General features: G+C 53.6%; 1 protein-coding gene across 3 annotated transcripts in view; it reads left to right on the top strand.

Annotated features, from left to right (window-relative positions):
• The window catches only part of WIPI2 (WD repeat domain, phosphoinositide interacting 2), a 34,281-nt gene extending 23,744 nt beyond the window's left edge, over positions 1-10,537 (top strand). For 2 of the 3 annotated variants that reach the window (XM_014865070.3, XM_014865073.3), the window contains 6 exons: positions 2,678-2,748; positions 5,656-5,763; positions 6,721-6,885; positions 7,723-7,830; positions 8,626-8,747; positions 9,678-10,537. In XM_014865070.3, the coding sequence (XP_014720556.3) occupies positions 2,678-2,748; positions 5,656-5,763; positions 6,721-6,885; positions 7,723-7,830; positions 8,626-8,747; positions 9,678-9,790 (687 nt within the window). In that variant the 3' untranslated portion in view covers positions 9,791-10,537. Of the gene's footprint in view, positions 1-2,677; positions 2,749-5,655; positions 5,764-6,720; positions 6,886-7,722; positions 7,831-8,625; positions 8,758-9,677 lie in introns of all 3 variants that reach the window. The other variant, XM_014865072.3, reaches the window with a different exon arrangement.
• The last annotated feature ends 1,174 nt before the right edge of the window (positions 10,538-11,711 follow it).

Below are 11,711 nucleotides of genomic sequence, written 5' to 3' on the forward strand. Positions count from 1 at the left end.
GGCGGGCTTCCGCGGACAGTCCAGCTAGTGCGGGTTTGTGGTGGGACACGCAGGGGCGGAGAAGAGCTGAAGGTGCGCTCATGCCCACGCGCTCGCCCGTGTGCCTCAGGTCGTGGTGCTCACGCACTGTGCTAGGGAAGCGGGGACGCGAACATGCTTCAGTGAATTGCCTTCCATTCTTTCTCTAGTTATTTAACAAAGTGTGGTCACACTGTGTGTGGAATTGATCATCCTTTGTTCACTCTGCATGATACTGTATTTCTCTAAGGCTGTACAGGATTCAGTTGTGATTTATTTATTTAAACATTGCCCCTGGGGGGTGTCGATATTGTTTCTAATGTTTAGAATATATTAGAGTAATATGTTAATAATATGTTCATGTATATTATATAGATAATAGTGTGCTTGTCTTACATATAAATCTTTTCTGTGCTTCTCTGTTAACTTCAGAGCGTCCAGTGAGCAGAATTTCTGGGTTAAAAGAGTGTGGCCTTTCTCCAGCTCCCCCCGTGGGACAGAGTGGCTTCGGCGTCCCTTCCGTTAACCCACTTCTCTTCGCCTCTCTGACGCTGAGGGCTCCTCAGTCTCTTCCTCACTCGCCTGCTGCATCTTTGTCTTTTGCTGTTCCACTCTTCTCCCTAAAAATCCTACTCTCGGTCTTATTTCTCTTGGAGCTCTCGGTTCTCCTGGCTTCTTGCTCTCTCCTGAGCCCTGGTGCCTGCTCTTCAGTTGCTTGCTGCCCAGTTTCGCTTTAACTTTCCACATGGGTCTTTGTTCTTGCTTCCAGTTTCTATAGTAATGATCACTTTATGGATCACTTAACATCATGAATTCTGCTAGATCCTCTGTATGCATTGCCTCATTTGATCCCCTCAGCAAGGTAAACATTTTTCCATTTTATGTTGAGGGCTCAGAGAGGTTAAGTAGTTTACCCAGGGTCACCCGGCTGGGCAGTAACAGAGGCTTGGACTCTAAGCCTGACTTTGCTTTTAAACACTGTGCTGGGCAATTGCAATATCATCTGTCCTTTTCTTCTCCCTTGGGAGTATTGAAATGGCTTTGAAATTCTATCCCTAGATTAATCAAAGTTTTATCTTTATTTTTTTTATTAAATCTTAGAAAGGCCCTAACACGCTTTATGGAATTTCAAGGCCAGTAAAAGTACAGTGGATTTTTTTCTGGACTGCAAAGAGCAAACTTCTGATTGCTTTTTAACGGAATCCTCTTAGCTGGTGGGATTAGACCCCCAGTGGCCTTGGTCCTACTGTGCTCCTAGGTGCTGGGGCCACTCCAGCGTCTGTGGCTTAATCCTGCTTTCAGGGAGCTGCAGTCAAGCTGTGACCAACAACTTGTCATTTTTGAGCATTACACAGTAGGTGTGCCGCTGAAGATTACAGCTAACTCCACAAGCTCAGGCCTCAGAGAGCAAAACCTTGCCATGGTGGTTTTGTATACGAATGCACCATTTCATCCCCCTAATTGTCAAGAGTTACAAACCCAGTCGGTCTCCTTCCACTCAGAGAGAATCACTGTCCTGAAATCTAACCTTTTCTCAAAGGGACCCATTTTATCCGCAGCCTGATTTCTAACGGCTGTACAGGACCCCACTGTAGGGATTTACTGTCGTTTGTTAAAAAGTTGCTGGTGGTCCACATTCAGGCCGTGTATAAGTGTTGGTTTGGGGTTTTTTTTTTTCCTGTTTATAAATGTGAGTTATTCTTAATGGTTATTATCTTTAACAGTTTGAACCTTGTAAATTTTGTACAGTGTGAGGTTAGGTGTTGAATAATTCTCCCTACCCCCCAGAGTTGACGTGCTGCCTGTGTTAAGGCCTTGCCTTCCCTTTTAGCAGTCTGTTTCTTTTTGTGCTGCTTTATTTCTGAAGCGTACTGGTGTTCTTTTAATAATTAGCTGTTGAAAGGGGCGCTCATTTTCACCTTCGTGGCCATTCTCTTCCTTATCCTCCCAGATGCTCTGGTCCTGCCTCCCTGGTCCCAGATCCCCTGTGGGGTGGTAGGGAAAACGGACGTCTTCAGAGTGCTGCATTTCCAAGCAGGGATGTGCCACCCCTCCCCATCTCTGCATGCTTTGTTTTGTCTGGGTTGCACAAGTTTTCTTAATGCAGGTCTTACCATTTTGTTAGTTTGGGTTTATTCCTTTTTAGGCAATTAAGTAACATTTCCAGCTAATCAGTTCCCTTGATCAGTAATTCAGCTTAACAGTGGTGGGAAAGGACGTCAGCCGGGCCTCAGCCCTGTCAGACGTCCAGGTAGGTGGGCCTTCCCAACACGTGGTGCACGCTTACAGCGTTTGTTTTTAATAGTTTAAACTTTAAATGACTTAAAGAAAACAGAGTTATTATATTCCGCATCTGACTACAATGCTATTTGTGTTTCAAGTCAGTCACATGAGTCGATTTAAAGTAAAGATTAATATTAAGTAAACAGTAGAACAGGGGAATGTTCTGGTGTGCTGTGGCAAGAAGGTGTGAAGGTGTTTGTGTAAAGGGCCTGCTGGGGAACTGGCCAGGAGGGGCCTCAGAAACCCCCGCGCCGCCCAGTGCAAGTGTCGTCGGAGGACGGGCCACGTCTCATTTATATAGTCTGATGTGAAAAAAATAGGAGTCTATTTTTACTCGGCTGAAATTCTTTTTTCTTTCTTTTTCTCCATGCCCCAGGGGACCGTGATTAGGGTATTTTCCATTCCAGAGGGACAGAAACTCTTCGAGTTCCGGAGAGGAGTTAAGAGGTAAAGTGCATAAACCTCCAGCGTTGCTTCTGGAGGTCTGTTTGGGTTTCAGTTTCACGTTCTCTGTGACAGACAAGTGGACAACACTAAGGAAGTGCTGGGATCCTAGGTGAGAGATGGGTGTTCTCAGCCCAGCCGGGTGGGCAGCTGAGGTGTCAGAGCCTTGTCCTGGGAGGTGAAGGGGCGTTTTATAAGCAAGCTGGATTTCACTTGCCTGGGACCCCACCTGAACGTGGAGCGTGGCCACGTAGCTGGCGAGTGTGGAAGAACTCACAGCCAGGCCCTCCAGGGCCGTGTGGGTTCCTCGGCCTCCTCTCAGGCGACAGGCTCAGAGCTTCCTGCCTAGTCCGCACGCTCCTGTCCTTATTCTGCTCTGAAAACCTGTCACCAGCTCTCCCATCCCCCTGCTTCACCCCAGCAAATGGCTTTGGCTCTTTCTTAAAAAAAAAAGCCAGCCCTGATGGCCTAGTGTTAAAGTTCAGCGCTCTCCACGGGCCGGCCCTGTGGCCGAGTGGTTAAGTTCACACGCTCCACTTTGGCGGCCAGAGGTTTGGCAGGTTTGGATCCCGGGCGCAGACATGGCACCACTCGTCAGGCCACGTTGAGGCGTCCCACATGCCACAACTAGAAGGACCCACAACTAGGATATACAACTATGTACCGGGGGGATTTGGGGAGATAAAGCAGGGGGGGGGTAAAAATTCAGCGCACTCCAAACTGCACCACTTGTCTGTCAGTAGCCACGCTGTGGTGGTGGCTCACATAGAAGAACTAGAAGGACCTAAAACTAGAATATACAACTATGTACTGGGGTTTGGGGGAGGGGAAAAAAAAGAGGAAGATTGGCAACAGGTTTTAGCTCAGGGCCAATCTTTCCCAGTACAAAAATGAAAAAAAAAAAAAACCGTTAGTCGCAGTGTGGAGCTCTGTCCACTTCCCCATCTGTCTGCAAACCTTGCTGCCTGCACTTGGCTCTTTCTGTTCAGGAGGAAGGGATGTTGGTCCTGGTTAGTCCTGGACCATCTGCCACAGGACTCAGGACTCAGGCTCTGGGGTCAGATCCCAGGCCCCCCCCCCCCCGTAGCTGTGTGACCTTGCTCAGCGTTACCTCACCTCTGGGGCTCTGGTCCCCTCGCACACGGGCAGCTAACAGAACCCACCTCCCCGAGGTGGGGAGTTGGACCGGGAAGTGCCATACTCAAGAAGTCTTCCAGAGCCTGTAGCTGTCACCCCCCCTTCCCTGAGACCCTCGCTCCATCTGTTGCTCTCCCCTCCTCCAGGGGTCGTTCCCACAGAGGGCGCAGAGGTTTTCGAGGCCGTCGGCAGAGCCGCACGCCCAGCCCCTGTTACCGTCTCCTTGGTTTCCCTCTCCCCTCCCTGGCTTCCTGACACCGCGGCTCTCTGGGTTTCTCTTCTCTTGCGGCTCCCGCTCTGTGTCCTCCTCCTGTGCCTCGTTGCTGCCCTGGAGCCTCTGCTCCCCTCCGTTCAGCCACACGCCCTCCGAAACTGTCTCTTCTGTCTGTGTGCGGGCGACGATGCAGCTGTACGCACAACCCAGCTGCTTTGCTGAGGTTTTCCTGTCTCCCCTGGGAAACAGCCACCACAATGTGCCCGTCCACTCCACGTCCCTGACACACCCATCTCGGTAAATACCTCCCCAAGCACCGCCCCTTGCCCAAGCTGGAGGGCTGGAGGGCCTCGACACTGGCTCCCCCGGGCACGTCACACCCCGAGTCTGGCAGCAGGTGTCGGCTCCCAGGTCACTCCCCTAACCCCCAAGCCCCTGCGCCCCGAGGTTGGGTCCCCGTCTAACTGTGCGCTCCCTTGGTCTCTGCTGTTGGCCCCCTCGCTCTGTCCTTCAGCTTCAGCCGGACTGTCGTTGGAGGACATAAACACAGTTGGAGCCCACGCCAATCTGGAAGCTTCCACTGCCCTCCTCTTGCCTAGAGGGTCAGCTACAAACCCCTCAACTCCTTGCTTTACAAGGCCTCCCGGCGCCTTCCTTTCCAGCTGTCTCTCATTTCCCTTTCCCCATCTCTCCCAGCTCCGCAGAAGAGTGCGCTCTCTCCATTAGGGTGTCGCACAGGCATCTGCTGTGCTTGGAATGTCACGTCTGTGCCCTGGCGGCCTCCTGAACCCTTGGAGTCGAGGAGGGTCTGTGCCTCAGGCGGCCTCTCCCTCATGCAGCGTAGCCCTCTGCTCCCTGCTCGACAGCTCCTTGCCCTGCAGCAGACTCCATGTCTGCACAGCCTCCCCTCCCGGGGCTCCACGGAGGCAGGAGCCGCTCCCCGCGGGCCCCCAAGCGTTACTGCGGGGCTGGGCGCCTTGTAAGCACTCTGTGACTGCGGAGCAAATTGAATAAAACCCCTATGATCGACAGGGCTAAACGTACCTCGTGTTCCTAGGATTCTGAGGAAATGCAGACTGATCCGACGGCTTTGGGGTTTTTAAGGTGAACTGCAGAGCCTCAGCGTGTTGCAAGTTTTGCTCTGTTCAACATTCTGAGGGTTGCTGGTTCACCTTCTTGCGTGTTAGGAACTGCTGTAATTTAAATTGTTGGGTTTTCTTTTAGGAACCTTAGTGCTGTAAATCCAGCCTAATTCAGCTAAAAATGGTTTAGTGAAGCCCTGATTCCCTTTGTCATTTGGAATTGCAAAGAAAATTGGCTGTTTAAGGATATACTAAAAGATGACTCTTACGTGGTATTACCTGTCAAACAGTTTCCTTCCTTAAGAAAAGTTTTTGAGAAGACGACTAGAGAGGAGCAAGAAAGCTATCAGTAGACCAAGTGTGTCTGTCGTGGGAACTTCCTTCTCTGGGACCTTGAAGTCCCTGGAGGAAGGCAGCTGGCAGCCCTCGGTGTCTCGGGTGACAGCGTGGCTCAGACCTCCTCGCCTCCTCCCGCAGGTGCGTGAGCATCTGCTCCTTGGCCTTCAGCATGGACGGCATGTTCCTCTCCGCCTCCAGCAACACGGAGACTGTGCACATCTTCAAACTCGAGGCCGTGAAGGAAAAGTGAGTCGCAGAGATGCACTTGTTTAAAAAATAAAGCACTTTCTCCACTGACTGGATGAAAACGTGGGCGCAGACACTGTTCTGCCTTGAGTCATTTTTGCCACTAGAGACCCTGGAGCTGGCTCTAGAATAAGTGTCACCAACTCTCCGCTCAGCAGTAAAACGAGTTTTTCCCCCGTAAGGTGACGTTCTGGTGTGGGAAGTATGCTAAAAGAATAAGGTGTGAGTGAGGCACGAAGGGTGAAAACGGACGTCTTTTGGTTAGTACGGATGTCCACCTCTTAGCGCTTCCCTGACACGAAAGCATCTGTGAGCGGACTGCCCGTGGGAAGGAGCCTGCGGCTCCCCCTGCCGTAGGTGGCTTTCGGTTTTGAAGCAGCTGATTGAATTGTGTATTACCGCAGTGGTAATGTGTGGTGAAGGGGTGGTCTTTTCTTGACTTTTAGAAAGAACGTCCCACTGGGATCCGTATTGTTAGTTTATGCTTTGTCTCATTCAAGGAGCACTTAAGACCACGTACAAAATATACCCAGGATGGACAGCAGCAACACAAATGGGCCGCGGGGAAATCACTCTTTGAGATTTGTGCTCATACGGTTTTCTGAGACTTCCTGTTAAAAAGATAAGAGTGGAGGGACCGTGAATTTGGCCCCATGCGTCCTCACACCTGCTATAAACGGGGAGCCTGATTGCTTGCTACAATCTCGCCTGGCCGCCTGGGAGGAGCATGGCTCTTCCCGCTTCTGTTCCCTGAGAGCCCACCTCCTCTGGCCCTTCCCAGACGACGTCCCTCGCGTCTCAAGAGGTCATTGTTTTCGGCCCCCCTTTTTCTCCTGAGCATGGGAAATTTCTCTTTCAAGCTTCGGGGCTGACACTTGTCTCTGTGTGAGTGGGATGTGGCCATTCTTGGAGGGATGAATCCAGCGTTACGTGTCTGCTGCTCTCCCCTTCTTGCAGACCTCAGGAGGAGCCCACCACCTGGACTGGCTACTTCGGGAAGGTGCTCATGGCTTCCACCAGCTACCTGCCCTCCCAAGTAACAGAGATGTTCAACCAGGGCCGAGCTTTTGCCACAGTCCGCCTGCCTTTCTGTGGTCACAAAAACATCTGCTCGCTGGCCACGTGAGTAGAGCCGGGCGTTGCCTCCCTGCCATTTGCCCTGTGTGCTTGCAGTCAGGAGTCGAGTCGCAGAGTGCCAGTGACAGTGCCTGGGGCAGCCCGAGAACACCCTGCAAACTTAGGCCCTTGGTTTAGTCAGTTAGGCGGAGCGGAGGGAGTCACGGGGCACACCCTGCCATTAGGAGACTTGAGGGATTTCTCTGCGGTGTTCTGATCCCAAACTCTTCCTCCTTCCATTTCTGTTGGGAACTTGTGGAGTGTTAATGAGAAACATCAGTAAGTCAGAAACCATGTGAGATCTCCAGTATTTAACCTTCAAGGCTGCGGAGCTGGCAGCCTCACCAGCTCGGGGCTCCTGACTCCCGCCTCGGAACACGCAGGAGCCCCCGGAACCACACTGGGACCGTCCGTGCGGGACAGTAGGGCACGTGGGGAAACCATCTTGAAAACGCAGTGATAGCACGTCTTTGTGGGCCCGTAATTTTACATCCTTTTAACTAACTGCCATAGCTAGCTGAAAAGTTTGTGATGATCTCTACCCTTGGCAATCAGAGAAACCGTGCACCTGCTGTGGCTCCCACCTGTCTCCTGTGGGCTGCGTTCATCCACACTGAGCACCCCCTTGGCCTTGCCCTTCCGGCCTCGAGGAGCACAGTGGGCGTGGTCCATATCCTCCTCCACGTGGGTCGCGTGGAGCACACGAAACTAAATTTGTGCTGGCTTTGGGAGGGTGGGGGGCTGTTTCTTCCCCGGCCGTGCCAAAGGTGAGGCTGCTAGTTTAAAAAGAACTTGGTGTGAAAGTCACTCTCCTAGAATTTGGCTGTTTTTCATTCTCGCTAGAATTCAGAAGATTCCCCGATTATTGGTAGGGGCTTCCGACGGGTACCTCTACATGTACAACCTGGACCCCCAGGAGGGGGGCGAGTGCACCCTGATGAAACAGCACAAGTGAGTTGGCCCCAACCCCGCTGTCGCCTCCTCGCTGCGGCTAGGCTGCTGTCAGCCACCTGGCGCAAGCGCGCTCATCTTCTCAGGGCTGGGGACACAGAGGGACACGCTCCAGGATCAGGCTTGTGCTACTAGGGGCTTCACTTTCCCACCAGGCAGGTGATATGGTGCAGGCCCCTCCCACAGCTCCCTGCCCGTGTCCCAGTCAGTCCCTGGGCGCAGAGAGGAGTAGATGTGGCCAGCGCCACACCGTCCCTCCCTGTGGACGGGGGGCATTCTTCAGGAGGGGCTAAGGATGGAACTTAGCACCTTGCAAGACGGGGGTGGCGCCCGTGGGGCTGCCCAGAGTGTAGAGCATGTTCTCGGAGGGTGCCACCTCCCTGTGAGGGACAGGCTTCCTCCTTGGAAGGAAGGAGTGAGCATTTGTGCACTGGGATGCAGTGCAGTCTGGTTTTCTGTTTCTATCATCTGAAGGTTCTGACGAGACTGTAGTACTCGTCTGTTCGGTGGGAGGTGAGTTTTCTCTAGAATTCTGTTTATGACCATTAGTCTTAAATAAACAGTAAGGTTGCCTCCCTAGGTATAACTTTCTCCATCAGACTTACATGTAAAAGTCCAGTGCACAGGCACCCAGGGGGTCGTGTTAAAGTCACCACAGTGTGACAGGCACACATGAGTGTCCGTCTGATGGGGGCCTTTGCCTTTGTCACCGCAGGTCTGGTGCCCAGGCCGTGAGGCGGCATTGGCCTGGCACCCAGGCCGTCCTCACTGTTTCCCTTTCCCTCCGCTTCCCAGGCTGGACGGCAGTATGGAGACGACCAATGAAATCTTAGATTCCGCCTCTCACGACTGCCCCCTCGTGACTCCGACCTACGGCGCGGCCGGGGCTCACGCGCCTTCGTCTCCCACGAGACTGGGTGAGACTGGGTGAGAGCGGGCCCAGGGCAGCCTCCCGCGGCACTCCCGCGCGTGGAGCTTCTCGCCCTGTCTGCGTCGCCCACCTGCCACTTTGCAGCGGGCCCAGAGCAGTGGCGCCCAGACAGAGGCGAGCTCTCGTCAGCTCTGCAGGCTGAGTTCGTTTTCTTTGTCATGAAGAAAAAGTAGTGATTGTGGCTCAGGCTGTCGTGGGCGCAGGTGAACTGTCCCCAGCTCGCCCCCTCTCAGATGAAGCACCGTTACCCTCAGTGACCCTGCCCAGGCTGTGTCCTAGCTCTTCACCGTCAGCAGGCGTGCATGGACACCCCTTGGGACAGGTGCCCTGCGAGGAGGGGATGCTGAGGCAGGAACGGGGCTGCGGGCCTGCGATCGGGGCCTCCCGCTGAGGGAGCTGGGCAGCCCTGCAGCCAGGCCAGGGCAGCCATGCGGGCTGCGGCCTCTCCACTCCTTGTGCGTCGTCTCCTCCCCTCCCCCTGCCACAGTCAGCCTGACCTCAGTGGGTGATGCTGCAGCCCTACTCCCACGCGAGGGGTCTCCTCACGGTGCTCTCTGAGATTCATGGCCCTCCGGTTAGGGGCAGCCCTGGAGTCTGTGTGTGCGAATGTCCCACGTGACCAGTGCAGGCCGGGCTTCCGCTCTTCCTCCTCCCTGGGGACGCAGCAGCCTGCCTACCAGGAAGCCCCTCTTTACTATGCAAGCATCTTTTTGACCTTTATGACTTTTGGAAAATAAATGACTTCATCTCGAGCTGCCTAAAGCTGCAGAAAGCTCGTTAGAAGAGAGATTAAAATTGAGTCTTAGTGTGGGCTGTGTTTTATAAACCCTCCCAATGTCCCCAAGTCCAGCCTCCGCCTGGCTGCTGGACTCTGCCTTGTCCAGCCTTTGAGGGTGACCACGCTGTCTCTTTGCAGCCTACACGGACGAGCTGGGTGCGGCGGGCAGCGCCTGTCTGGAAGATGAAGCCAGTGCCCTGCGGCTGGAGGAGGACAGCGAGCATCCTCCCATGATTCTTCGGACGGACTGAACTTGACCTGTGAACTCTGACCTCTGAAGCAGAGAACACTAGCTTGACAGAGGACTTTGTGATATGCTGCTATGAACTTTGACCCGAGTTGCGGGAGAGGATGGCAGAGACTTAAAAAGAAAAACAGATTGTAGCCGTAGTCTCATTCCATGCTGTTGAGAAATACATTGTTTTCACTTCAGTGGCTTTTAATCCTGCTTATGAATTGTAGCTTTTTGTTTGTTTTCTCTTTTTGCCAAAATTAACTGTTTGGTGAAGCCCTTGGAACCTTGCTTTGCATGCGTTACTGTGCCAAGCCAGCATAGGAGAGCTAGAGGCCACTTGATGAGCAACTCCGGCTGTTGGGTCTTGACAATGTGTATCACGAGGCGCGCGTGAGAAGCTGGTGGCAGCCGAGCGGGCCTGGTGCTCGAGGCTGGCTCTGCTCCAGAGTTCCCCGGGGCCTGCCGGGCGGGCGCGGCGTGGGCCTCGGCCAAGTCCGCCCTCCCTGGGGCCCCTCCTGGACCATTTGCCCTGTTTTATTTTGTTAATTAAATTCTTTCCAAATTGGATTCTTCTGGGGTTTCTTCCAGGGTGGACTTTTGTTTCTGAGCTCGTTTTCCATGTGAGTATTGGAAGAGAGAGGTTCTTGCTGATGCTAAAAGCCTCTCCTTCTGGAAGCAGGTGAACTTGAAAGAGTGCCCGGGAACCGGGAGTGAGGGAGAGGGGGCACGTTTGTCTGATTAAACTGTCTGGTCTCCACTTGAACCTTTCTGTTCGATAACTGTGTGACTCTTTTTTCCTAGGAAAGCCTGTAGCTCTTCCTGCGCCCACCAGGCACAGAATTAATGGGATGGGTACCCGGGTGTCCTCTTCCCTTGAGCCCAGCGTCTGCCGGGCCCTTGTGGCCTGGGTCAGGAGTCGGGACACAGGTAGAAAGAGGCACCAGAGGGAGGAGGTGGGCTGTGAGCGCCTGCTTTCCTGGGTGGCGTGTGCCTTTTCTGTTTGAGTCTGAGAAAGGTGTTCGGCAAAGTCATGAGATTCTGGTCACAAGTTCCAGGAGTTGCCTGGCCTCCCTTGTCGTTTTTACAGAATCTAAGCAACTTCAGATACCTCACACTCTGCGTTCCAAACCAAGACACACCGCTGTCAAGTTCCGAGGGAGTGTAAGTGGACTTAATGGCAGGAAAGATCGTTCTAGATACTTTGGAATGGTGACAGCTAAGGATAGAAGTAAAAAAATAAGAACATTGTGTTTGCCCTCCCATTTCGCTTTTTCTGGCTTTTGGTCAGAGGGGTCCGTGGCAGGTCATGTTTGTATCTCGGTTGTGGCAGTTGAGCGGCTGGTAAAAGGGAGAGGGGAGAGACCACGGGTTTCTCGTAGTCGAAGGCACGTGATTCGTCTTTCTCTGGTCGTCCCAGAAGATGCGGGGGTCCTCTTCCCTCTTTCTGCCTCAGTTGCCTCAACTTTAAGGTGGGCACACAGGAAAGGTGTCTCAAGTGCTGTGACCCCTGCCCCCTCAGGGGGCCCGGGCAGGGCTGGCAGGTGGGATGACAGCGGCCCTGCCAGGGTTTCTCTCCCCAGCCGTGAAAGGCCTTGCCCCAGGTGCCCAGCCCAGCAAGGAGAGCCCGCGATCCCTGGCTGAGAGGCTCGGCGGCTGTGTGTGCTGACTGACCACTGTTGAGGACTAGCCGGCCTCCAGCTCTCCTTGCTTTCATCGCCGGGCACCTCCTCCTCGTGCCAACTGTCCCCAGGTTGAGGCCTGTGCGGAGAGCTGGGGAGAGGAGAGAAATCGAAGCTTCCATGGGCGCAGGAGGCCCTTGCTTCCGTGCTAGGGACTCAAACGGGCCCCACAGGACCGCGCACTGACGGCCGTGCTCCAAACTACATGCCGATGTTAACTTCTTCTTGTGTCATATTTTTCCAAACTTGAGAAAAGCT

The sequence above is a fragment of the Equus asinus genome, chromosome 14 (genome assembly GCF_041296235.1).
Source record: "Equus asinus isolate D_3611 breed Donkey chromosome 14, EquAss-T2T_v2, whole genome shotgun sequence".
Classification (NCBI taxonomy): domain Eukaryota; kingdom Metazoa; phylum Chordata; class Mammalia; order Perissodactyla; family Equidae; genus Equus; species Equus asinus.